The 27,663-nt window shown below is 34.3% G+C and overlaps 7 protein-coding genes across 7 annotated transcripts in view; 4 read left to right on the top strand and 3 right to left on the bottom strand.

Annotated features, from left to right (window-relative positions):
• The window catches only part of LOC149490199 (uncharacterized), a 245,421-nt gene that overhangs the window by 112,983 nt on the left and 104,775 nt on the right, over window positions 1-27,663 (bottom strand). The gene's annotated exons all lie outside the window — the stretch shown is intronic.
• Window positions 163-1,036, top strand: LOC149490206 (uncharacterized). Its single transcript, XM_089710645.1, has 2 exons — window positions 163-188; window positions 365-1,036. The coding sequence occupies exons 1-2, from the start codon at window positions 177-179 to the stop codon at window positions 950-952; spliced, it is 600 nt and encodes a 199-aa protein (XP_089566771.1). The 5' UTR covers window positions 163-176; the 3' UTR covers window positions 953-1,036.
• Window positions 5,176-5,990, top strand: LOC149490205 (larval cuticle protein A3A-like). The gene is made up of 2 exons (XM_089710632.1): window positions 5,176-5,205; window positions 5,346-5,990. Exons 1-2 carry the CDS (start codon window positions 5,194-5,196, stop codon window positions 5,889-5,891), a joined length of 558 nt encoding a protein of 185 aa, XP_089566758.1. The 5' UTR covers window positions 5,176-5,193; the 3' UTR covers window positions 5,892-5,990.
• LOC149490204 (uncharacterized) lies at window positions 8,044-8,977 on the top strand. Its single transcript, XM_089710621.1, has 2 exons — window positions 8,044-8,103; window positions 8,280-8,977. Exons 1-2 carry the CDS (start codon window positions 8,092-8,094, stop codon window positions 8,868-8,870), a joined length of 603 nt encoding a protein of 200 aa, XP_089566747.1. The 5' UTR covers window positions 8,044-8,091; the 3' UTR covers window positions 8,871-8,977.
• On the bottom strand, window positions 10,069-11,031 carry LOC149490203 (uncharacterized). Its single transcript, XM_089710609.1, has 2 exons — window positions 10,673-11,031; window positions 10,069-10,482 (listed from the first exon to the last, which is right to left on the bottom strand). Exons 1-2 carry the CDS (start codon window positions 10,938-10,940, stop codon window positions 10,088-10,090), a joined length of 663 nt encoding a protein of 220 aa, XP_089566735.1. The 5' UTR covers window positions 10,941-11,031; the 3' UTR covers window positions 10,069-10,087.
• LOC149490202 (uncharacterized) lies at window positions 15,568-17,609 on the bottom strand. Its single transcript, XM_089701198.1, has 2 exons — window positions 17,250-17,609; window positions 15,568-17,098 (listed from the first exon to the last, which is right to left on the bottom strand). The coding sequence occupies exons 1-2, from the start codon at window positions 17,515-17,517 to the stop codon at window positions 16,704-16,706; spliced, it is 663 nt and encodes a 220-aa protein (XP_089557324.1). The 5' UTR covers window positions 17,518-17,609; the 3' UTR covers window positions 15,568-16,703.
• Window positions 21,798-23,386, top strand: LOC149490201 (THAP domain-containing protein 1-like). Its single transcript, XM_089710598.1, has 3 exons — window positions 21,798-22,121; window positions 22,410-22,605; window positions 22,989-23,386. The coding sequence occupies exons 1-3, from the start codon at window positions 21,955-21,957 to the stop codon at window positions 23,106-23,108; spliced, it is 483 nt and encodes a 160-aa protein (XP_089566724.1). The 5' UTR covers window positions 21,798-21,954; the 3' UTR covers window positions 23,109-23,386.

Here is a 27,663-nt window from a genome sequence, read left to right as displayed (position 1 = left end):
TAATATTTTCTTTATGAGTACTTTATTTCCCAGATTCATGGCCTTGTGTTTCCGTATTTTATGAACATTAGTTAGTACGATTTTTTAAAGATCAACCACATATGACGACACTTTAAATTTAGTATAAAAGCTACTCAGAATGTAAAATTAGTATCAGTCAAATAGACTTATTCACCATGGCAGCTAAGGTAAGAAAATTCATACAAATATTCAGCAAGGATTTCAGTTAAAGGATTTCAGTTGTTACTTTAATTCAAATATAGAAATTATTTGCAAAAACTCTTCATTATTCAAATAATATCGGCTAAAACATACAGTGCTTGTTGTTGTGACTCAGATTATGATAAAATTTCATTTTCTTTAGTTCGTCGCCCTTCTCTGCGCTTTGGCCGTAGCCCACGGCTCAGTGGTGCCAGCTGACAACGAAGCGTCCAGCTTCGAATACGGCGTGGCTGACCCCAACACTGGTGACTACAAGAACCAAGTTGAGAGCCGTGTAAACGGCGTCGTCCGCGGCCAGTACTCCCTCATCGAGCCCGACGGCACCAAGCGCATCGTCGACTACACGGCTGACGATGTCAACGGCTTCAACGCTGTCGTGCGCAAGGAGCCAGCAGTCGGCGGCGTCGTTGGTGCCGCTGCTCCAGCCGTGGTCACTCCCGCCGTTGTCGAAGCCCGCTCTTATGCCGCTCCCTCCGTAGTCGCGCCCGTGACGTACGCCCGCTCCTACGCCGCTCCCTCCGTGGTCGCGCCCGTGACGTACTCCCGCTCCTACACTCCATCTACCGTCGTCGCGTCGCCCGTGTACGCCACCTCTGCTCCTCTGGTCGCTGCCCGCTCATACGCCACCCCCGCTGTATACAGCAGATCCTACCTGGCCCCTAGCGTGTACTCCCAGACTTACTCCCCCTATTACAACACCTACAACGGAGTCCCAGTCACTTACTACTAAATGTAAAAATAGAAACGAACTTACTGTAAATAATGTCGATATTTTTATGTCTGATCTGTAAATAAAATTTAATTAAACTTAAAACGTCTATAACTTCACATCGATCATTTTGAAAACCAATAAAACCAATATTACGTATAATAAAATACCTCAATTCTACTAGTAGGTTTTATATTAAGTTTAGTGGGGCTAAATTAAAAAAAAAAAATGTTTTATTTGGGTGTGCCTACTGTACAACTACTGAGTTTATGGAAGATGGTATTAATACAAAGAAAACAGTATAATATGTAAAATGTTATATTAATACCTATAATCTTTTTTTGAGCAACTGAGGAGTTCTTTGGCAATTCTTCTCTGGAGATACTGCTTTCCAAATCGATGATGATCTTCTAAATGAATTGTAGTTGAATAAATAATAAAATCTGTGATTTCTGCTCAAGCAGTCATGCAGTTTTAGACCAGTTAAGGGGGCGCATAAAGCAAAATAACCAATCTTCTATTAGATGATACGTGTAATATGCAAGACCAAATCTAAAAAATAAAATATATATCAAACTAGATGATATGTTCAACGATTCTGTTAATCAAAAACATAAAATATTAAAATTTACTCGATAAAAAAAAATCACCAAGTTAGCTCTAATTTTCACACTTTTACGTTTTCTACTTGACATGGTAATACTTATTATGATTTTTTTTTTTCATAAACAATTATATTAAAACATTTGCAAGATATTTGTCAGAGCATTTTGTGTAATTACTTTTAGTTTTGGTTTTATCTGCGATAAACCACTTTTATCGTGACAAAATCAAACGTTTATCTCGAGAAAAAAAGAGCGCCAAAAGTGGTTTATCGCAGATAAAACCAAAACTAAAAGTAATTACACAAATATCTTGCAAATGTTTTAATATAATTGTTTATGAAAAAAAAATCATAATAAGTATTACCATGTCAAGTAGAAAACGTAAAAGTGTGAAAATTAGAGCTAACTTGGTGATTTTTTTTTATCGAGTAAATTTTAATATTTTATGTTTTTGATTAAACAGAATCGTTGAACATATCATCTAGTTTGATATATATTTTATTTTTTAGATTTGGTCTTGCATATTACACGTATCATCTAATAGAAGATTGGTTATTTTGCTTTATGCGCCCCCTTAAGGTACAAAATGGTACTGTGATCGAATAATTTGCAAAAGTAAAACATGTTATAATTAATGATATTATGATACATGGGCGTTTACAGAGTAATGACACCTTGAATCAATTATTTTTTATTGACTATTTCCTTATGACTTAATTAAACTAAGTCATTAAACAACAATTGACGCCAAGCGACATCTTAAAACTTCTCTACTAAACTTTTGGGTACTGGTTTCTGATTTGATTTTTAATGAATTTATTCAATTTTCAATAGAATAGGTATATGTATCTTAAAATAAACCTCACCCCAAATTATCTGAGTGAAATTTACTTTCAAATTTTCCTTTATTATAAAAACATAAGTACAACTATATATCTATGAAAAATGTAGGTTTATCATTTTCGAATAAAAATATCAATCTAACATCATTCGCTTTGTAATAAATATTTTTATGGACAAATCTTCGCATTAAATACATGTGCAAGTGCAAGTTGTGAGGGTATCTCTGAAACGCTATATTTTTCGCTTGAAGTAAAAATAAGAGTCTGCTGCAAATTGTAATCCTATGACGATCAATCTTCAAAGATTCAAATCGTGTTTAAACCGTATAAATATTAATTTACGTTAAATGCCTGTAACTTTGGTCCGATTTGATTGAATTTTTATATCTAGAGAAAAATAAAACTAAAATCAATAAGTATCTACTTTCCTTCTGTCGTAAAATATTAAAAAGTGTGAAATATCCCCTTTTTAAAATCTCTATATAGCTATAGCTTAGTCACACGAGTGTTGTAAAACTGCCAATTGTGTTTGATTATCGTTTGATGAATGTAATATCGGGACAACTTCATCATTTAAATAAAATATTACACCATAAAAAATACAATACAAGACATTAGTCCTATTGATTTAAAATTAACCAGGATGAAGAAGATAGGTACTTTATCAAGTTCGTCTTACAAATATTCCACTCATAAATACGAATTTTTGCATGCAGAGTAGATGATATACCACGTCGAAGTAGCAAAAACAATGAACGAAATTAAAAAGATTTAAGCCTAAATTATTCAAGGAAAGTCGCAGGCTGCAAATAGTTTTGAATGATCGACATATTTATATGATAATTCTGTAATGTGACGATATAGCATGTTTTAAATTATATATTACATGGGCGTATCCAAGTAATGGCACGTTAGATCAATTATTTATTTTAATTGACGATTTCCGTATGCTCTTTTAATGAAACTTAGTCGTCAATAAAAATTTATGACGATCCGGTTGTTAATAAAATATTAAGTTTTTTTTTTTATCCAAAAAGAAGGTGTGTACAAATGTTTTAATTGTAATATGTGTAAATGTGTTATATTGTTATGTTATGTGTATTAATTAAATGTTTATTTTTGCTTCCAAGACGCGCTACATCATCATCATTATATTGTATGTATTATGAATATTCACACATTTTAATTTACTATTTTATTCTTAGGACATGTTAACTATGTTCTAATTAGGACACTCCCCCCCAATAAAATCTACATGATGGAGCACAACATATAATATAGTGTATAATCTAAGGAGAATTTCTAAATTGCTCCTATGTCAATACCTATCAATCTCATAATAGACCGGGAGATACTGACACAAAATTTCGAGTCATTTGTAACAGGATGGCGGTTCTACAGGGGTCTTAGAACGCAATGATAAAAAGAAAAATGATGGTGTGAACGCTGGTACCGGTGGGTTAGTCGCGTGGGCGTTAATCGAACTCGTCGGAAAAATAGCGAAAGTCAAACGATTTGTAACACAAAAATTTTAGAATTTACCGATAGCCCATAAAAAAGAAGTAGGCGGTAGTGTCATGCCATACTTTTCCGGTATGACTTACAGCCCGCCATACCGACGCGAATGTGTTGATTTAAAAAAACAATTATTCAACCATTTGTACCAAGCTAACTTTTGCACAGGTAACCATCGTCGTGCAGCCATTTACGAAAATCGCCATGCCATACTTTTCGGACGATTCCAAATGGTCGCCATACCGCCGAAAATCTGCAAAATTTTTTTATTTCGCCTATCTTTTTGTACCAGTATTGCATTTGGCTTTTTGGAGAGTATTTGATAAAATGTGACCATTATTATATTTGCCATACTTCTAGTAGGGGGAAAAAGTGCTGTCATACTTGAAAAATAAATTTATTATTAATTTATATAAGTGAAGATTTCCAACACCTAGATCTTTGAAATTTTGTATTTATATTCGTTGATCCTCAAACTTACAGGAAAAATAAGTGCCATACTGTTACAAATCGTTTGACTTTCGCTATTTTCCGATGAGTTCGACTAACGCCCACGCGACTAAGCCGCCGGTACCAGCGTTCACACCATCATTTTTCTTTTTGTCATTGCGTACTAAGAACCCTGTAGAACCGCCATCCTGTTACAAATGACTCGAAATTTTGTGTCAGTATCTCCCGGTCTATAAATTGCATCTGTTAAAAAAGGTTATTGAACTCAAGTTGCCATCCTTGCAAATAGTACCTACAAGACTATTGAATAACAATTATTTATGATTTTTAATTTTTTCATACTAGTCCACGCTTACAACACTTTGCAAACAGATATTACTAGATTTCCGCCTGCGGCTTCACCCGCGTTTTCAAAGATAAACTCGCATAGTTCCCGTTCCCGTGGGATTTCCGGGATAAAACCTATCCTATTTGTTAATCCAAGTTACCCTCTGTATGTGTGCTAAATTTCATTGTAATCGGTTCAGTAGTATTTGCGTGAAAGAGTAACAAACACACACACACACACACACATCCTCACAAACTTTCGTATTTATAATATTAGTAGGATTAATACATTTAAATAACTACATCGATTCCTTCATAAATAACTAAATAAGGTACTCGCGACACTAAATTATTATAGAGTATTTTATAAAATTTATCGGCCTTGTAAGTCCGGATTTTAATGGACATTAACGAGTACTATTTTTGTAAAGACCAACCACACATGAACATCTTAGTTTGATATATAAACTACGGAACTGGGTCGATTTAGTATCAGTCAAAGACATCATCTAAGATATCAAACATGGCAGCTAAGGTGAGATAGATAGATCTGAATTGCACACATTTAAAAAATACATTAATTTTGATTATAAAATATCAAGTACATAGTTAGCTGCTTACATTGGATTGTAAGGACTTGAAAAGAACAAGTAATAATTAAGACATTTTCTTTAGTTCGTCGCCCTTCTTTGCGCTTTGGCCGTAGCCCACGGCTCAGTGGTGCCCGTTGACAACGAAGCATCCAGCTTTGAATACGGCGTGGCTGACCCCAACACTGGCGACTACAAGAACCAAGTGGAGAGCCGCATAAACGGCATCGTCCGCGGCCAGTACTCCCTCATCGAGCCCGACGGCACCAAGCGCATCGTCGACTACACCGCTGACGATGTAAACGGCTTCAACGCTGTCGTACGCAAGGAGCCAGCAGTCGGTGGCGTCGTTGGTGCCGCTGCTCCCGCCGTGGTCGCACCCGCGGTTGTCGCCGCCCGCTCCTACGCCGCTCCCTCCGTGGTCGCTCCCGTGACGTACTCCCGCTCCTACACTCCATCTACCGTTGTCGCGTCGCCCGTGTACGCCACATCTGCACCTCTGGTCACTGCCCGCTCATACTCCGCCCCCACTGTATACAGCAGATCCTACTTGGCTCCCAGCGTGTACTCCCAGGCTTACTCTCCTTACTACAATACCTACGGCACATTCCCAGTCAATTACAGCTACTGAATTCTATAAAAAGAGGCAAATAAAATGTAAATAGTGTACATTTCTTATAACAAGTTGTATATATTCAAAAAATTACAGAATTTCACAAAAAAATGTGTTTTGTTTTGAACTTAACTACTTATTAAAATACCCAGTATAGATAATAATGCGATACTGTATATTATACATATTACCTACATCGTAACTTATTCAAAATATTTTCTAGAAAATAATGTAGTTAACTGTATTGAAAATAAATAAAAGTTATTAACTCAAATATTATATTACCAATCGAGGACGCGTTCTCAAAATACGTATCGTAACGCGCCTGGACGGGTTGTATATATGAATCCCAAATCTGTAAAAACTAAAAACGCTGCTACGGCTCGTATCTATGGGTAAATATTATAAAGCTGAAGCGTTTGTTTGTTTACTTGCTTGAACACGCTAATCTGAGGTCCGATTGGAAAAATATTTTCATTGTTAGGTCATTTATCGAGGAAAGCTATATCACCACACTAAGACCAAAAGAAGCGGATCGATGCAGGTAGTAAAAAAAATAAGTTTTATTACTAGCGGGTTAGAGCATGGTTAGAGCTAGTAATAAAAAGTCGAACAAAATGCGCTAACAGCGCATAATCTTGGCAATATGTTCACGTGAAAAATGCTAAGAGTTAGTTGAACATTAATGTTTATTTTTTTAATTTTCTTAAAAGTATACCTACAGAAAGTAAATATTTTTTGACTAGATGTTTGTCAAGTATTGCATTTTTTTACATTCTATCAAATGTCCCATTACTTCTAAAATGTTTGAATATATCTGAGAATAAACCATAATATTATAGGGAGTTTGAATATATCTGAGAATAAACCATAATAACTTATATTTTTTTAATTAGGCATCTTTAGACTTATGATGAAAACAAAGCCCAAAATGACTATAGGTCGTTACTTTTGGTAAAAAAGGGTTTTGAATATGAATATGATGAAAAATAAGTTACCTACCCATCTGATAGAATAATAATGTTCAAAAAAATAGTTATTAAAAATATCTAAAAATAAATTCAAACCATTTAATAAATTCTTTCTTATCCTGACTTAAAACGGCACTTAAGAGTTTTCTATGAAATTTTCCGGGCTAAATGCATTTTCCTGATAATTTCATCCTCCCACGCTTTTATGGCATAAATAACATGCATAACCGCATATAGTTCTTGCAAACTTGCTTTTAACAATTATATGCCAAGTTGTTAGTAAAAATACAGATTAAGGATATAGTTAGATACCTATATAGTTACAATACCTATATAGTTACACTAGAACAAAGGGGTTGAAAATCGACTACTATAGGTAAATAATATTGTTAGTTCTGAATGTGTGTTAAAGTGTGTTTTATACTTTTTGAATCTTATCAGTCCGGTCAATTCAAACAATGAAATTTATGTGAAATAATCACAATTCCTATAGAGCCAAATTTTTGTAGTCCTTGGGTTGCTAACCTTTGTCGAGAAAAATCCGAATAATAATTATTTATATCATATATGTGTCGAAGCACACATATCGATCGGGCGAAGAAACACGCAAATACTACTGAACAGATTACAATGAAATTTGGTATGATGAAGATCCAGAATAAGACATAGTCCACTGTTTATCCCAGAAATCCCATAGCAACGGGAAAACGCGGGCGAAGATACACGCAAATACTACTGAACCGATTAAAATGAAATTTGGTATGATGAAGACCCAGAATAAGACATAGTCCACTGTTTATCCCAGAAATCCCATAGGAACGGGAAAACGCGGGCGAAGAAACACGCAAATACTGCTGAACCAATTACAATAAAATTTGGTATGATGAAGACCCAGAATAATATCTGTTTATCCCAGAATTCCCATAGGAACGGTAGAACGCGGGCGAAGAAACGCTAGCAAAGGACGCTGTTATCAATAAATAAAAGGTTCTATAAATTACACTAATTCTGATTTCGGGAAAGGAAAGACGCTATAAACGTATGCAAATTGCTAACCTAAATCTTTATGGTCTATTTATTTCCCTGATTACCGGCCTTGTGCGTCCGGATTTTAATGGACATTAACGAGTACTAATTTTTTTAAAAGATCAACCACATATGACGCCACACCCTAGCTGTTTTACTATAAAAACTAAAGTATTCATCAAATTGGTATTAGTCAAACGGACTGAATCATCTAAGTCACCATGGCATCTAAGGTAAAAGAGTTTAGTTTTAATTTATTTTAAAAGAAATATATATTCTCTACATTTTTTCTTCAGCTAGATATATTTTATATTCTGTGACTGATTATTTTCAACTAATCATAGAATATAAAATATAAATCTAGTATCATTATACCTTTTACAAACTTGTGCACTTTTTTGTTCCTTAGTTCGTCGCTCTTCTCTGCGCCTTCGCCGTAGCCCACGGCTCAGTGGTGCCTGCTGACAACGAAGCGTCCAGCTTCGAATACGGCGTAGCTGACCCAAACACCGGCGACTACAAGAACCAAGTGGAGAGCCGCGTTAACGGCGTCGTCCGCGGCCAGTACTCCCTTATCGAGCCCGACGGCACCAAGCGCATCGTCGACTACACCGCTGACGATGTCAACGGCTTCAATGCTGTTGTACGCAAGGAGCCAGCAGTCGGCGGCGTCGTTGGTGCCGCTGCTCCCGCCGTGGTCGCCCCCGCCGTTGTCGAAGCCCGCTCTTATGCCGCTCCCTCCGTAGTCGCGCCCGTGACGTACACCCGCTCCTACGCCACTCCCTCCGTGGTCGCGCCCGTGACGTACTCCCGCTCCTACACTCCATCTACCGTCGTCACATCGCCCGTGTACGCCACCTCTGCTCCTCTGGTTGCTGCCCGCTCATACTCCGCCCCCACTGTATACAGCAGATCCTACTTGGCTCCCAGCGTGTACTCTCAGGCTTACTCGCCCTATTACAACACCTACGGCACATTCCCAGTCAACTACAGCTACTAAATTCTATAAAAAAAGAGGCAAATAAAATGTAAATAGTGTACATTTCTTATAAAAAGTTATATTATATTCAATTACAGTTGAATTTCACACAAAATGTGTTTTGTTTTGAACTTACTTATTAAAATACCTATGCACTTCATATTATTATTTTTAACAAAAATAGTTTTGATAGAAATTAATCTTACGATATCAAATCGGACCAGTAGTTCCCGAGATCAGTGCGTTCAAACAAACTAAACAAACTCTTCATTTTTAAAGTGAAACTTTTATTACATCGTCTCAAACTTTTTGGTCTGTGTAGCGCATGTCGCGTATATCGCGGCTGCCGACTGCCGACTGCCGAGTAGGTATACCTACTCGGCAGCCGCGATACACGCGATACGACCGTCACGCGACATGCGCTACACAAAGCAGTGTTCGGAACCGTTCGAACAGTTTCACTTTTACCGTGGTTTCATAAAACCACACAACATTTTTTTTTTGTGTGGTGTTTCTCAATGTTAGCCAGAAGAGCCCTAGTCGAACGGGACAAACTCTTCAGCTTTATAATATTAGTATAAATAGTATAGATAATAATATGATGTTATCAACCAATGCTCACGTTCGCACGTGCTGCGTGCTTTTGGCGCAGTTATTGGCTATTATAATGTTCATGGTACTGTTATTTCGACTTTGTAGTATTTCCTTAAACACTGCAAAATACCCATCAGTATCTCTATTTTATGGATATAAACAAAATAAGTTGAAAGAGTTTTTTTAAGTTCAGATTCTAGACATCGCCATATATGTGGATGTTCCATCTACCCGGACTAAGCGGTTCGATTCCACATTCTTCATTCGAACCACAAGGGACTGGAACGCTCTTCCTGAATCTGTGTTCCCCAATGAATACAATATGGAGGACATCAAGTGAAGAGTGAACCAGTACCTACTAGGGAAGTGCGTACAATCTTAGACCACGTCTTAGCATTCCACCAGGCGGAATTGTGTTCAAGCGCTTTCCTATTTGCAATAAAAAAAATATTATATTGAAAATAATCAAAATTTGATATTAATTAAATGCATTACATATTTAGGGCACACAATTATTATGTTGGCTATTATGTAATCGGTCCCTATAAAAACAAATAGTGCATAATAAAAAGTCAAATTAAAGACATTGCGGCAATTAAATTTTGTATTTAAATAAAACAGTAAATACATTTTATATGATGTTTTTATTTTCTTCTAAATTTAGCTAGTCGCATTCGTTTTAGCAACAAACTTGTTTTAATTCTCTCTCGTTTCAACATCTCTTGCTTAATTTTAAAATTTATATCAAACATTTTTCTTGCTTCTTCTCTTTCCTCAGTACTAAATCTCATTTGCATTTCAATTTCATTAATTTTTTTTCTTTGTAAATCTTGTTTCTCTTCTAGAATAATATTAATATTGTTGGCGACTTTGTTGTCCGTGTCATCTACATTAACATGTTCAAATTCTTCTGATGATGTTGTGGCCATGTTGGTGTCCGTGTCATCTACATTGACATGTTCAAATCCCTCTGGTGATACCATGGCCATAATTCTGTTAAACAATGGGTCGCTACATTCAGGTTTTGCAGGTCCATCCTCTAAAATATTAATAAAAATATTTACTATTAAAACTTACTGCGAGACGGACTAGCACAAATTGTAAGATTCGTTCCAGTATCACAGAGCAAGTAATACTGTTCCATTATAAGTATAATTAATCAATCTCACTTTCTAAACATTATTCTTTTTGTTAGTAAATACATAAGCATATTAAATGAAGTTGTTTACCTGTTTGTGTCATGCTCAGCCGGACAGTCCTTTTGGTGAATTTTTTTAAGCACTCCCATTGAGATTTCAAATTTTCAGCTGTTCGATGGACTAAATCGGTTTGCGAATTATATTCTTCCGATATTTTAACCCACTCTGCGTTTTTTTGTTTCATTGACATGCTATCGGTGCGTTTACTTTCAACTATGTCATAATGATCATTTACCAGCTCCACTAGCAACATCTTTTCTGACAAATGCCAGTTCGGACAACGTTTTCTTTCCGACATTGTATTATATTTAAATTTTAAAACTCAATTAATATTACTACAAACATCACTAAAGTCCACAACACAAACCGATGAAAATTGAAAACAATGAAAACATCTTGAATTGTTGACAGTTAACAGTTGACGTTGAAACGTTAGAACTGACGTAAGTATAATTCGACTAAAGTAAAAAGTTCGCTCATGCCACAGCTCATGCTTCGTGTAGACCAAGAAGCTTTATATCTAATACACTGGAGATTTCAGTATGAACATTAAATTGTAACAAGAAAATATGACCTTGAATGACGCCTGTATGTTTTTTAACGTGATAACGTTTTTAAAATCGTTTTAGTCGGGTGACATGTTCAGAAACTTGTGTCACACCAAAACCTCACGAGCGCGATCGCAGGTATAACGAGAGAGAGACGGACCGATCTCCCGTCTCATCTCGAGCGCTGCCACTGCATTATGTTATCACGTAAACATCTCGATCGTAAACCTACTTTACAAACAACCAATTTTTTTTATCCCTTTCACACCTAACTCACTACCTAGGTGTGAAAGGGATAAAAAAACATACAGGCGTCATTCAACGTCATATTTTCTTGTTACAAGTTAATGTTCATTAGTTCATACCACAGGTTCATACTGAAATCTCCAGTGTATAAGATATAAGCTTCTTGGTGTAGACTGTAGTTTGAAGGCAGTAATAATACATTTATTTTGTTTGTATAATATTCTCATCTTATTCTCATCCATCGTTCACTACATGGAAATGGGAAATACCTATACCAAGACCCATTAGACTACAAGCCCGCATATGAAAAAAATATGGGTCAAATGAACCACCACGGGACATATCTAGTACGAAAGAAGAGCAAAAAATAATAAGATTCATCACTATGCCGTCACTTGTAAGCTGTCCAACTGAGTGCAGATGAGAATTGAAAAGTACAGGTAGACTCGGTAAATTTTGGTCATATATTTTTGTACGGCATTCTTAACCATCGATAGATCCATTAAAAATAATAAGAAACCGCTCAGTGCCGTACAAAAATGTTGGTCCACCAAGTCGGAATTTTTATTTAATTTCCGAGAGTTACCGGGGGTAAATTTGGTCATTTGACCATGTACGGCATCTGTGTCATACTATTGCTATACTGCTTTTAATCCATTATTCCGCAACGCCGTACAAAAATCATGGGGACAAGGGGAAAAAATCGAGAGTTGCAATCCCCTCTCTTTCCCCACTCCAGGGGGTCATTTGACTAAGTACGGCTTCGGTTCCAAAACATTATTTAGCACTCAAAAGTACTATTAAAAGCAATGCCGTCAAAAAATAATTGTTCTTTTAAATGTATACCAATAATCATCTTAATTTCATCGAATTCTTGATATAAAGAGCTGTAAGGTCATTTGACCCTGTACGGGAACTTTTTTTTTAACATGATATTGTAAAATTCAATTGTTTAGTATTGCCGTTCAAAAGAAACCGTTCTAAAAAAAGTTATAGAGAAATGCAAAACCAGAAATTTTGTTAAAGTTTAAACATCGTAGATTAATGAAATATAATAGTTTTCTACACTTTATTCGTTGTTTTAAATAGTATAAACATAGATAAATTAGGAAAAAACGATGCCGTACATTTTTGTGCAGACCACATCTTTTAGGCTGATGAAAGCGACGAAAGCTACAATTTTAAGGGTGCTTTATGGCCATTTGATACAGTACGGCATTAACATATTTTTACCCAACTACGGCAAAGCAAAAGGAGAGTTATGGTTTTGACAGGTCATGTATGTATGTTCATCTATTCCCTCGTAACTTCTAAACTACTTATCAGAATTCGACAAATGACATATCATTAGAAGCGTCTGAATTGTTTCATGGGCTGATTGCATATAATTCACATCTATTCGTTCATAGCTTTTTTATTAGTTCATCAATTTAACGGAGTCCATTCCACTTGACTCCGACTTTCCAAGGTGATAATTAACCACCTCGAGCTTCTTAATATTAATGTATATTTATATTTTATTATCAAAATATAAAGCAAACATTTCGTTATATGGATTTTTTCTTTTTCAGATTTTTCCCCTTTGAACCAACGAAAATGTACGGCACATGAAAAAATATTATCTATGCATAAAATACTTTAAAAATAAATTTATTTCGTGTTGTGTCATATGACCCCCTGGAGTGGGGAAAGAGAGGGGATTACAACTCTATTACTGGTAATGAGAAAGCCGACTCCCTAGCAAAAACAGCTATGTCTAGCGGTACCCTAAAACATTATTTAAACTATTCATACGATCTCCTCCCCCTTGCTAAGTCGCGCCTGGAAAGTATGTGGAACTCTCTGTGGAATAAATCAAACAAGGCTAAATATTTTAGAGATATACAACCCACGGTTCCCTGCAAGCCGTGGTTTTCCAAATTTAAAAATATTAATAAATCTACAGTGTCAACCATTTGTCGTCTCCGACTAGGCCATGCTTCCACCCCAGTGCACCTAGCAAAAATTCATGTTCGTGATGACTCCTTATGCGAGTGTGGCTTAGCCGAAGGTGACAATGATCATATATTTTTTGAGTGCCCTAAACGAAATTCCTCACTTTTGGATCTCCTTCCCCCTGATGTTCCCCGTCCCACTAATTTTAAATGTTTATTGTGTTTGGTTCCCTCCTCATTTGTTAACGTTTTATCCAAATTTATCCACCTCAATAATCTTAAATTTTAATGCTTTGCTTTTGTATATGTCCTGTTTGGTTATCCAGGTAAGACTGATCCAACATTTGAACTGCTCAATCTCTTCCGTGATTTTTCCTCAGCACAGAGCAACAAGTTACTACATTATAACCGTAGTAATTGAAATAAACGATCAATTTTGATCTGTGCACACATGACACTTGACATTGGCAGAATCCGTCCTCTATGGGATTGGGAAGGCCATAAACAAAGAAGAAGAAGAAGAACAACTCTCGATTTTTTCCCCTTGTCCCCATGATTTTTGTACGGCGTTGCGGAATAATGGATTAAAAGCAGTATAGCAATAGTATGACACAGATGCCGTACATGGTCAAATGACCAAATTTACCCCCGGTAACTCTCGGAAATTAAATAAAAATTCCGACTTGGTGGACCAACATTTTTGTACGGCACTGAGCGGTTTCTTATTATTTTTAATGGATCTATCGATGGTTAAGAATGCCGTACAAAAATATATGACCAAAATTTACCGAGTCTACCTGTACTTTTCAATTCTCATCTGCACTCAGTTGGACAGCTTACAAGTTACGGCATAGTGATGAATCTTATTATTTTTTGCTCTTCTTTCGTACTAGATATGTCCCGTGGTGGTTCATTTGACCCATATTTTTTTCATATGCGGGCTTGTAGTCTACATACCTATTTATTTCGGTTCACTCATATACCTACGTCAACTGTCACAGTTAACCAAAACGTTTATACGATAGTCCAAGGAATAACTAAATTGGAGTTAGTTTATCCGACGTATGATCTAAGGATAATGATCTAAGGACGTATAACATGGTAAAATGTAGAATAAAGTAATCTAAGAGTAAATGAAGCAAATCATTTTCTTCCTCTAGGCTCTGGGGTATAATATTTCATTTTGAAGCATTGATGTAATTTTATAATACTTATTACTAACATAGTTTCTAAGATTAATGTATACTAACACAAATATGGATGAATAATATCTGGATTCCAGATTACTATATTATGTATTAATAATCTAAAACATAAATCGGTCTACAAATAATGAATCTTATGGATTAATGGATTTCTCAAAAAAAAATGTTGTGTGGTTTTATGAAACCACGGTAAAAGTGAAACTGTTCGAACGGTTCCGAACACTGCCACAGTATTACAATATAGGAAATATGGTAATACTGTGACACTGCTTTGTGTAGCGCATGTCGCGTGACGGTCGGCTGCCGAGTAGGTATACCTACTCGGCAGCCGCGATACACGCGACATGCCAAAAAGACAGACCAAAAAGTTTGAGACGATGTAATAAAAGTTTTATAATTATTGGACATTGGTGTGCTAAATAGATGTACTCCATATATGGAAAGCCTTAATATTTATATTTTCACATATTTGCTTGTCTATTTATTTCATGATTTACTAAATATAACGACTCCTGGTTTCCAGTAAAAGACATTATATAATTTAGATAACCATAAAAAGAAAATTAAAATATCATATAAGTTATGGAAATTAAATGATATTTATTTATACTGAATCTTTACTAATGGTAATTTATTTTGCGTTAAAATCACAATTTGGTTGGCTCCTGGCTCCCATTTATTTGAATTGAACGTTCCATGGATAAAGAATCATCTTTTCTTAAAGTTATTATTGTTAAAGGATCTCTGGTTAAAGAAGAGAAGTATTCAAACTTCTATTTTATCGATAGGTACGAATTGTTTTCGATTAAACTATAAATTTTGAACGCCTTATGAAAAATGACGAGCAAAAACGTGCAACGTGGAATACAGCACAAGGCACATAGAAAATAAAACTACAAATTATACATTTTAGAAACATTTTTATTAAGAATTCCACGATGGAACAAATTTTTCCATATAATATCCATTTCTATTCAGATTGTAGGTACAAGTATTGGATTACAACGGCATTTAATTAATACATTTATAAGTGCATAATATGGACTATTAAAATACCTGTATTTAAGTCCGATTACGCATATCATAGTCTGTAGGTAGGTACAAATATTTTGGATATATACGTAATACGTGTCTGAACATATCTGAATGTACAATACTGAATATAAAATATATGAGAGGTAGATAAGATAGGAAAAACTTCATAAAAGTAATAATTGAGAGTGACCAATTCAGCCACTCGTCCCTTAGATGCATAAAACTGAAAGAATAGAATAAATTCGATCGCTCTGGTGGGTCACGAGTGGCTGAATTGGTCAAGCATCCGCCCCGGAATGGCGCAAAAGGATGCGGGTTCGAGTCCCGAGTCCCGACTCCCGCCTCGTGATCGAATTTTTTATATTCTTTATAAATTTATATTTATACGGCATTTGAATGCCATAAAACCAAAAATAACAATTTCAAAAAGCTCTGTAGTTGCATATACCCGGCAAGTCTCCATCCGAAACTACCTTTGCCAGTTTATGTCTATTTGTATCAGTTTTGCCCATGTTGGGAAGCAAACATAACAGCTGTTATAACCTAGTACAATTATTATTCGACTAACAAAAAGAATGTTACCACACGAAAAAATTCGCTAGGACATTAAATTAATTTAATAAGCCGCGCGGTCTTCAAACGGTAGTAAATTCGTATGAGCCTAAAAATTTGAAAAAATTAAAAAGGAATACGGATTCAGCAATTTTTGAGAAGTCGGATTATAGTGGGCGACAGATAGGCCAGGGGCCGGTATAATGCGGGTCTACTGTAATTAAATACTTACATAATTTACTTAGGGCACAGAATTATTAATCATTCTAACACTTAGGGTGCCTTAGGGTAGGTAGCTACATAATACACATAGCTATTATGTAATCGGTCATTATAAAAACAAACAGTGCATAATAAAAAGTCAAATTACATTGCAGGCGGAAGCTTGTAACTAAGACTTTGTAGTTCATATTTTGTGTAGTTCTACTACAGTACCTCAGCAGAACAGTCTAGACAAATTTTAATCAATAGTAACTTTAGATATATAATATAATTCATTTTGTTTTTAAATAAAACAGTAAATACATTTTATATGATGCATTTATTTTCTTCTAAATTTAGCTAGTCGCATTTGTTTTAGCAACAAACTTGTTTTAATTCTCTCTTGTTTCAACATCTCTTGCTTAATTTTAAAATTTATATCAAACATTTTTCTTGCTTCTTCTCTTTCCTCAGCACTATATCTCATTTGCATTTCAATTGCTTCGATTTTTTTTCTTTGTAAATCTTCTTGTGTCTCTTCTAGTAAAATATTATTGTTTAAGACTTTGGTGTCCTTATCATCTACATGAGCATGTTCAAACCCCTCTGTTGATGTCTTGGCCATGTTGGTGTCCGTGTCATCTATATTGCCATGTTCAAATTCCTCTGGCGATATTATGGCCATAATTCTGTTAAACAATGGGTCGCTACTTTCAGGTTTTGCAGGTCCATCCTCTAAAATATTAAAAATATTTACTATTACAACTAACTGCAGGACTAGCACAAATTGTAAGATTTGTTCCAGTATAAGTATAATTAATCAATCTCACTTTCTAAACATTGTTCTTTTTGTTAGTCAATAAGCATATTAAATGAAGTTGATTACCTGGATGTGTCTTGCTCAGACGGAGAGTCTTTTTGGTCGAATTTTTCAAACACTCCCATTGAGATCTCAAACTTTCAGCTGTTCGATGGACTAAATTGGTTTGCGAATTATATTCTTCCGATATTTTAACCCACTCTTCGTTTTTTTGTCTATTTGATGCGGTATCGGTGCGTTTATTTTTGACTATGTCATAATGATCATTTACCAGCTCCACTAGCAACATCTTTTCTGACATATACCAGTTCGGACTACGTTTTCTTTCCGACATTGTATTATATTTAAAACTCAAATAAAATATTACTACAAACAAATCACACAAACAAACACAAATCGATCAAAACAAAATACCTATGAAAAGCACAGATGAAAAGTGAAAACTGAAAACATAGCTATCTGTATCTGACAGCAGCTAATGTCACTTTGTAAAATAATGTTGCCATATTTAAAATAATAGTGATGAATTCAGTTCTCATTGGGTGTCTTCCGATATGCACTGCAACCACTGCACAGTGCTATCACCATAGAAATCTAAATAATAAGACACATAGAAGTGCTATAATGTCATAATTCGTATGAAAACCGCTGTCGCCAAAATCAACACATTTAAACCGATAGCTAAACAATACACACAAGTAAACTATGCCTTATAATGGACAACTTGATTTTAGTGAAAACTAACTTAAATATTAAATTAAGCTTTTTAATATGTATCCTAACGCACGAATTTACGGTTTATTTTAGAATAACATCCCTAAGTATATGAGACGTTTTGTTTCTTTTTGCTCCAATAAGGTTGAAACTGTGTCATTCATTGTTATTTCGATTACTATGGTGACACTCGTAATACTTCTAAATATTCTATAATTTTAAGGAAAAACGGCATTATTTCTAAAAAAAAATATTTACCGATGAAATATTATTCCTTTATTAGTATAATTACAACTTGTGGAAGAATTTCCGCAATGGGAAATGCTGAAACACATCATGTTTACACACATACGTCTCCATAGCAACTGAACTGTGACGAACACACTGGCGATGTGAAAGTCACCTGAGTGGCGACAAGGTCACGCGCGCTTACGACTTCTAGTGTCTTGTTATTTAGATTTCTATGGCTATCACTGTAGAAAAATTCGTTCCGTTATGGACTGCCAGTATACTGCCGCAGTACCCTAGGGAAATTTATGACGTCATTAATCGCCGCCATATTCTACTGTGAGCACTGGCGTTTTCGAGGTACTCGCAGTACTTTGATCACGTGATCAGTCCACAGAGCAAGTAATATGATCAGTCAAAACCACTCGAGTGCCTAACGTCTTATACAAAGCTACAGTATAATCAGAAAATTTTAAAGTTCTGTAATTAGTTTGGATTAATAAATAAAACAATGGAAGAATTGCAAAAATTAACTTTATTAGACTGTGTTGAAAATGTTCAATACGAGCTGAAAGTTCTTTTTTATTCTTTTTTATGAAAAAGTACTTACTTTTATTATATTATAAATTCAATTTACAATAATTCATATTAATTAAAATATTTTTAATTGAACAGTACTCCAAAACAGTTTATTTTTATGTTCTAGAAAACTTTAATACACTCATTTGAATGCTGCGTCAAAAAATGCGGCTGACAGTATACTGGATTGCGTTCCGTTTTAAATCGTAACCAGTATAACTGGCAATAAAGGAACGGCTTCACAGCTTAGATCATTAAGTAATGGATAACACTCGCAGGCGTTTCCCCTTTTGCTGAGGTATAAGATTATTCGAATCGAAAAATCTTATGCTTTCATAAAAACTACTTGCGTAATCGATTACAAACACTCTGCGTATTCGTAAAACATCGAAAGGACGTCTGCGAGTGCTCCGCTAAAAATGCCGTTTTGCACTGTCAAGTCTTGCAGAAGCAATTCAAACATGTCGAATAATAAAAATGATGGAATAACCTTTCATTTGTGTATATTTTTTTATTTTTTTAACGTACATTTCTAATTAAATGCAATTTCTAATAATCGTCGATGTATCGTTTATTGATATGATCAAGACAAATAATCGAGTCATGTTTACTCGATCATTGATGCGGCCCCACGAGACTATCATGGAAAGAAAATATACAAATTTAATCTTTATGAACTATGAGATAAAGTTGAATTTAAAACGCGATAATGAACCGCATTCCTTACGAGACTATATTTTAAAGAAATACAAATTTTATCTTTATGCTCTAAGTTATAAAGTTGAATTTAGAACGCGATATTGAACCGCACTCCCCACGAGACAACTTGGAATGAAATGCAAATTTAATCTTTATGAACTTAGGGATAGAGTTGAATTTAAAAACTCGTCGCTTAAAAGGTCGTAAATTTTTACGACTTTCGTGATACAAATTATTTTTGTGAATGTGTGATTGTGTTTCAATAGTGTGAGTTACCCTCCCCGCACCAAAATCAGCAGAAAGTTTAGTTAGAACATTTGCCAGCGTGCTCCATCCATTACTTAATGATCTAAGCTTCACAGTATACTGAATTGACGTCACACCTTACAGTGGTCGCAGTGCATAACGGAATACACCCTCAATCAGATGAATGAACAATGAGTGTGAATACTTAATCGTTTCAATCTATAAAATAACATTATAACAATATATAAATACATAAAATAACAATATAAGATATAAATTACTAGTACAATGTAATTACAATCAGTTTTTTATTTGAAGTGAAACTTCTTTATCGGGGTTGGAAAAAAATTTAGTGTGACATTTTTTCGTTACCTACGCGCCGTCTTGTTTTTATCCCACAGTTTTATCCCTACCACGTGTGATTGACGTATTTCTGTAAAGTTGCATATTATAGTATATTTTGAAAAATAAGGTCATAAAGAAGTTTCACTTCTTACGTGTGTGTACACTAGTACAGGCACACATTTTTTTATTGTTACGCTGCGCGCTGTTTAGCTATTGTTTTTATTAATTTTTTCGTTAATTGTTTCGTTACGTTGTGTTTATTGTTATTGTTGTGTTTATTTGATGTTATATTATTGTTACACACTAAATATTCACTATACGATCGAGGAAATTTGCATCATTCACGATTTTTTCAATCTTTCACGTTGTCACATAATGTTCTCTAGCTTATATCTAATACACTGGAGATTTCAGTATGAACATTAACCCTTCAATTCCCAGTGTCACCTGTAGGTGACAGTAGTTTAATATTTTTTTTCTGCCACATGAAAATTTATTTTTTTAATTCTACCACGTTTGTAGCAAAGCTTATTAGTTGAACTATTCATGTTTTTTTTCTGGCAAAGCTAACCTTATGATATATTTTATCAAATTTGTTTAGTTGTCTTGTAACAAGAAAATATGACATGGAATGACGCCTGTAAGTTTTTTTATCCCTTTCAAACCTAACTTGCCAAGTTAGGTGTGAAAGGGATAAAAAAACATACAGCGTCATTCAAGGTCATATTTTCTTGTTACAAGTTAATGTTCATACTGAAATCTCCAGTGTATTATCTTCTTCTTATATATAAAAATGAATCGCAAAATGTGTTGGTAAGCGCATAACTCGAGAACGGCTGAACCGATTTCGATAATTCTTTTTTTATTATATTCCTTGAAGTACGAGGATGGTTCTTATGTAGAGAAAACGTAAATATGTACCACGGGCGAAGCCGGGGCGGACCGCTAGTATTATATAAGCTTCTTATATTCTCTTCTTCTTCTTCTTTTTTTCAAATGGCAACTCCCGATCCCAGTGAGGACGGATTCTGCCAATGTCAAGTTTTGAACGGATGCATTCACGATGCATTAATTAATATTCTCATGCATCGTTCACTCATATACGCCAACAGCTGTCACAGATAACAGAACCTTTATGCCAAAGAATAACTTATTTGGAGTTAGTTTATCCGCCGTGTAAGATGCTAAAATGTAAAATAAAGTATAGGGGCGGCCGTACACAAGCCGTACACAGACCGCTTCAAGCAGTTGACCGCGCGGTGAACTTAATAGACATTCATTCACCGCCGTACCACAGTACACACTTACGTACACATATGACTGCTCGAGGCTCGAGCCGACCGCGACGTCGCGACCGCTTCAAGGCTTCAAGCCACATGCCAATTTATAATATAAATAAACATAGTTTAAAAAAAGTAAAAACCACTCTTTACTCAAATAAAATCAAGCAATTTTTGTATTGTCCGGTGTCCTTGATAATTCATAAGTTTGTATAAAATCTGACCGTTTAAAATTTCAAGAAGGATCCTTACCGTAAGCTGCCTTTTTTTGTTATCAACTTCACAGCTTGAATGAATTACCATTTCTTTCCCACAGGTCCACATAATATATGAATGCAAAACAATAATGTTTCGGTCACTAGACGATCTTGAATTAGTTACTTTCTTAGGTTAAGTACTTTGATCTTTACGATTAATTATTATTACATTCGTAGTCTATTCTATTGAACGCTACGCTAACAGAAAACCACTTGACTAGGGGGGCAGCTCGGAGCAATTATCAAGCCTGGAGAACTTCTGGAGAAGTAACAATTAATTGAACAATATAGCACTAGTTTGGCCTTTTTGGCTTATGGCAAAATGTCATGCGAAAAAAGAGGACAGATATATGTCAGTTCGACAGTTTGAAATGACATGTGCCCATGTCAATTTGTTTCAGTGACCAGTCTGGTCACTGACGCATGGTGATTTTAATTATTATTTTTGAAGTGAAAAACGAGTGTTTCAGTTTAATTTGTTATTTTATGAAAAGAAAATTGACTAAAGATAAAATGGCTTGTGTTGCTTACGGCTGTAAAAGCCATAGTAGTGGGAAATCGGATGAAGATAGGAATTTATCATATCACAGGTTAGTGATTTTGATCAATTTTTGGCTAATTGTATTATAAATCAGTGAATTTACGTTATTTTCCAAATCATCTATGTTTTATCTACCCTTGATCATTGAAATGAAATCATAATTAGCTTCTTTTTGAGAGATAATGCAAAATATTACTTCCATAGTGTTGTGCAATTATCGATACTTTAATAGAAACGAAATATACGTACTTTGCTAAGGTACTTTGACAATGACTGCTTTAAATCAAATAGGTTAGGAGAAAAAAGTTATTTAAGCATGGATTATTGTTATTTGTAGGTTTCCGGCTTGTGAAAAGTTAAAAGATGTTTGGGTTAAGGCTATACACAGGGCAAATTGGAAGCCTTCAAAATATTCTCGGCTTTGTACAAAACATTTTGGATTAGACTGTTATTTGGACGGGAAGAAAAGGAAAGTGCTTTGCAGAGATGCTGTGCCAACCATATTCGAACATTACCCTACTTACTTACAGAAGGTACTGTATCAAGTCAATTAATATATCCACAATTAAATTATAAATAGTTATGCGACCCTTGTTAATGTGATCTATCACTTTTATATTTTTATATTTTTACTAGAACCAAAAACAAGGTAAGACTGTACATTATAGGGCGTGGAATTTGGGGGTAGTGGGGGGTGGAGAGAGGGGGGGTGGGTACTAGGAACTTCCCCTGTAAAGGGGGGGGCGCGGAAATTAATAGTTTTCGAGATATTTACAAATGAAGTTTTTAAGGTTATGTTGGATTGTTACCACTTTTTGTAACTACTTATAAATAATTTACCTACTTTTTTGTTTCGTTTCAACTCATATATAGCCCAGCTCTTTTTTTTTATGGTGATTTTCTTTTTTAATTCCAGGAGTCTAAAAAGATAGCCAGAAACAAAATCATCGATTCTCAGAGAAAACTTCGACGTATCAGCAATCTTCAGCCTGGTTTAGATGCATCATCAACTTCAAGTAGTTCATCATCTCGTTAATCTTAATGTTTTTAATATTTCTAAGTCACTATTTTTAATTTATTTATTATACATTTTCCCTTAAAAACACTAATTTGATCATTTATGGATACTGTCGTCATGCCTATTCTGTGAGTCAGATTATAAACTAACGATTTTTACAAGTTTACGGTGGCATGTATTTTTAATAATAAATATTATAATTTGGTTTTTAAGTTTCAAATTAAAATTTTGTAAAAAAAATGTATATTTGTTTTATTTGAAGCAATTTATTTTTAACTAGAGGTGCCTCCGCGACTTTGCACACGTGTTCTCAGGGAACAAACAATTTCTTTCCCATGGGAATGAGTTATTTTTCTATAAGATTGATTCCATCTGATATGTTATTCTAAAGTTTAAACTATATTATTGTAAAGTTTAAAAAAAATCATTCAGTAGTTTTTACGTGAAAGAGTAACAAACATCCATTCTTAAATATTTTCGTCTTTATAAGTAGGATACGATTATTAATTTGTAAGGAAATGAAACCCTAAAAACAACCTAATAATATTTTTTATAAATATGTATCACCATACGAAATCCAGGCCAGGCAAAATCAACACATTATGCCATAAATGGCGTAACGCCTTAAATGGCGTGCAAATTACATCAGCTCCACAACATTATTTAAGATTAGAAGAACATTATTTCAGTTACATCATAAAAGGTACATATTACAATAATATATTCAATACTCAAAATTAAACATAACATAAATCAAGATATTTATGTCTCTTTACAAAAATACAAATTTCATAAATGTGCACGGTAAAGTTAACAACTTAAGTTTATATAGCGGTTTACAAGATTCATACGAACCTACACCACAAATTATCTTCAAGCAATTTTATAACTCAATTTTTTATTTATCGATATCTTGATTATCGAAGTGGCAAGCACTACCTTTTTAGAACAAAAAGTGACTACATGTGGATTTGAATGCCAAGCCGATAACAGGGTGTTGTCTCTTTCTATCGCATTAATTAGGGTATTGAATAAAAGAGAGCCACTATACAGGGTGTCCCACTATTGGTATACTAAGCGCGAAGAGACTTGTAGTTTTGCATACACTGATCACGTAAAAAATACTTAAACAACAAAATTACGTCAAAAATTTTTTGCTAAATTTTTCCTGAAAATCCATGTTTTCTTCTCTAGCTTCGCGCAGCCGGCATATACCGCTTCTCTAATGTGAGCATTTTGTCTATGAAAACATAAACGATAGCTCATGTGCTGGTGACAAAGTTGGGCGGGTTGCTTGTTATGGGTGTACACATAGAGTTTTAAGAATTCATCTACTTGAAAAAAAAATGCGTCTGGAATTTTTTAAGTATTTTTTACGTACTTAGCGTATGCAAATCTATAACCTCCTTTGGGCTTAGTATACCAACAGTGGGACACCCTGTATAAGAAACGTTCAATTAATTGTTACTTCTCCAGGCTTGTTAATTGCTCCGAGGGGGGCAGGAACTAAAATGTGAATAGTAGGTACACAGTAGTACCTTTCAAGTTCTACATAATTTAATCTGGACCTCATATACAAAAGCGACCAAACTAATAATAATACAATAATAATTAATCCTAATCGTTAACAAAATTGCTGAATCTACCTCCATGCAAAAGTTATAATATGAGCCAAATAAATTTATATTGTACAGATCTCTTCCTCTAGGCTCTTTCATTTTGAAGCTTTAATTATTTATAAAGAAGAAGCATTAATTTAAATTCTAAAACTTAGATCAGTCTACAATAAATGAATCTTTAAATCTCGAAAATGGATTTCTCAAAAAAAAAATCGCTCGCAATTAATAATTATGGTTTGTTAACCTTTTCTTCAACCCATTACCCACGCTGTCTGGAGATAAGTAAGGCAAGTTTTATAGTGGTACCAACATTTGAACTTATACCAAGTATGTAACTGCCAAATTAAAGTAATCACTCACGAAGATAAACGCTTCCTTGTTTTATAATTGGTGTGCTAAATAGATGTAGGTACTCCTTATATGGAAAGCCTTAAAATTTATATTTTACATTATTCGCTCGTCTATTTATTTTCATGCTTTACTAAATATAACAACTCCTGGTTTCCAATAAAAGACATATAATTTACATAACCTTAAAAAGAAAATTAAATCATTTATGTTATGGAAATTAAATGTCGTAATATTTATACTGAATTTTTAATATTGGTAATTTATTCGACTTTAAAATCACAATTTGGTGGGCTCCTGGCTCCCACTTATTTGAATTGAAAATTCCAAGGATAAAGAATCATCTTTTCTTAAAGTTATTATTGTTTAAGGATCACTGGGGAAGCAAAGTATTCAAACTTCAATAACAATTAAGGTTTTCGATTAAACTACAAATTTTGAACGCCTTACGGAAAATGACGAGCAAAAACGTGTAACGTGGAATACAGCACAAGGAACATAGAAAATAAAACTACAGTTGATATATTTTAGCAACATTTTTATTAAGAATTCCTCAATGGAACAAATTTTTCCATATAATATCTATGCCTATTCAGATTGTAGGTACAAGTAGTGGATTACAACGGCATTTTATTAATACATTAAGTGCATATTATGGACTATTAAAATACCTGTATTTAAGTCCGATTACGCATATCATAGTACAAATATTTTGGATATACGTGTGTCTGAACATAATATCTGAATGTACAATACGTAATATAAAATATATGAGAGAGACTTTGGTTTATTAATTTTAGATTAGATAGGAAAGACTTCATAAAAGTAATAAATTTGAGTGAGAGACACGTATATCCACCAAGTATTTAACACAAAGCTCTGTAGTTGATACATATACCCGGCAAGTCTCCATCAGAAACTACCTTTGCCAGTTGCCGTCTATTTGTATCAGTTTTGCCCGTCTTGGGAAGCAAACATAACAGTTAACCTACTACAATTATTATTGGACTAACAAAAAGAATGTTACCACACTAAAAAATTCGCTAGAACATTAAATTAATGTTACATTAAATTAATTTACTAAGCCGCGCGTCTTCAAACGGGAATAAATTCGTATGAGCCTAGAAATTTGAATTTCACCGGCAAGTCGTGAAGAGCACGCAACCGGTACTTAGCGTCGCATGGTCATACCGAATGCCAAATATTAAGTACACATGTAAAAGATTATGTACATCAACCCGCCGAACGCCCGCCTCTATCTCTATATCATATAGTACAAAAATGAAGTTCAACTAATAAAATACCTATGTATAATCACATGTAGTGCTATTCTTACTGTTAAGGGTTTCATATAAAAAAGTCGCTTAAAAAAATCACAGACAATCACTTCTCCTTTACACACGATACCGACCGATTATTCCTTCTAAGCATTACGTACAAAACCTTACTTAGTTTTACAACCATGATGGTTTACATACAATCTTACTCTATCCCCTAAGCCAGTTATATTTTGTATACCCTTGCTCCTCCAAATCGCACCAAAGAAAAGTAAAAATCAATTTCAGCGAAGGTTCCTCAAAACGAAAGCTAATATTGTCAACGAAACCCGATTGCAATATTCATATCGTATACAAGAATTATTAAAATAGCATGGAACCTTCGAAATCAAGAAACGTGTGTAAAACTCATCCATTCACACCACCGCTGCGGGCTGCCGTACATTTTTAACGAAATAATCAATTTGTACTCATCTCAATAAATCTACGTTAAATAATTTTGCGGATGCTCCAAAAAATAGAATTTTGGCAACATTTACATAAAATCCAATAATTTTTAATTACTTTGTACTGACCGTAACTTTTAAGACTTGAATTTGTACTTTAGTTTTTGAAGAATAACCGTGCTCGATTTTAATTTAATTTTTTTTTGACAACACATTTTTTTATTTTTTTTTGTGGAGTTTTTTACTCACACTTAACACCAAGACATGAAATGACACCGAAACACCGTGGAACTTAACGTAATATAAAATTTAGATGTATAATTAATGAAATATTATGTTTTATATACATTAATGACTACAATCAATGCCTGAAATGTATTAGCAAAACATTCATAGTGTAATAACATATAAAAATATGAGGTATCTTAAAAAAATTCTATCATATTATATGTATTTCTTTGAAAAAACAAAAAAATATTGAAATAAAAGACTTTTTAAAAAATATATATCAAAATTTTGTCACGTAGAACTATAATTTTATTTAAATGCCATTATCGGTTCAAAATTAGTTATCTGCTCTGTTTATAAATTTTCCATTTAATTTATATTTTACTACGATAGTTATTTGAAACCACGCGACAAAATTTGTATCGAGTTCCCAACGCTTGATATACATGCCGGATCAATGATACGATGATTTTATAATCGAAGATCTAAGTGAGCATATAAATCACTTCACATGATAATCTAATAAATGTTAGATGTAAGATAATGTCAAATATTCATCGTCAAATTCGTTACAATAATCCGCGAGACGATACCGCGGCTAAAACTAGTGCAATCTTAAAATATAAAACACCAAAATCATTTCTAAATATCTGTC

This window comes from Colias philodice, chromosome 2, assembly GCF_061535455.1.
Source record: "Colias philodice isolate Cphi_HAF_F1 chromosome 2, ilColPhil1 Martin Lab GWU primary, whole genome shotgun sequence".
NCBI lineage: Eukaryota > Metazoa > Arthropoda > Insecta > Lepidoptera > Pieridae > Colias > Colias philodice.
Note: the sequence above shows the minus strand (reverse complement) of the source record. Positions and strands in the feature narration are given on the sequence as shown.

Coding starts and splice junctions, on each gene's coding strand:
- LOC149490203 (XM_089710609.1), bottom strand. CDS start 10,940: ATGTCGGAAAGAAAACGTTGTCCGAACTGGCATTTGTCAGAAAAGATG. Junction 10,483..10,672: donor GCTGAGCATGACACAAACAG/GTAAACAACTTC, acceptor TTAATATTTTAG/AGGATGGACCTGCAAAACCT.
- LOC149490202 (XM_089701198.1), bottom strand. CDS start 17,517: ATGTCGGAAAGAAAACGTAGTCCGAACTGGTATATGTCAGAAAAGATG. Junction 17,099..17,249: donor TCTGAGCAAGACACATCCAG/GTAATCAACTTC, acceptor TTAATATTTTAG/AGGATGGACCTGCAAAACCT.
- LOC149490201 (XM_089710598.1), top strand. CDS start 21,955: ATGGTGATTTTAATTATTATTTTTGAAGTGAAAAACGAGTGTTTCAGT. Junction 22,122..22,409: donor AGGAATTTATCATATCACAG/GTTAGTGATTTT, acceptor TGTTATTTGTAG/GTTTCCGGCTTGTGAAAAGT. Junction 22,606..22,988: donor ACCCTACTTACTTACAGAAG/GTACTGTATCAA, acceptor TTTTAATTCCAG/GAGTCTAAAAAGATAGCCAG.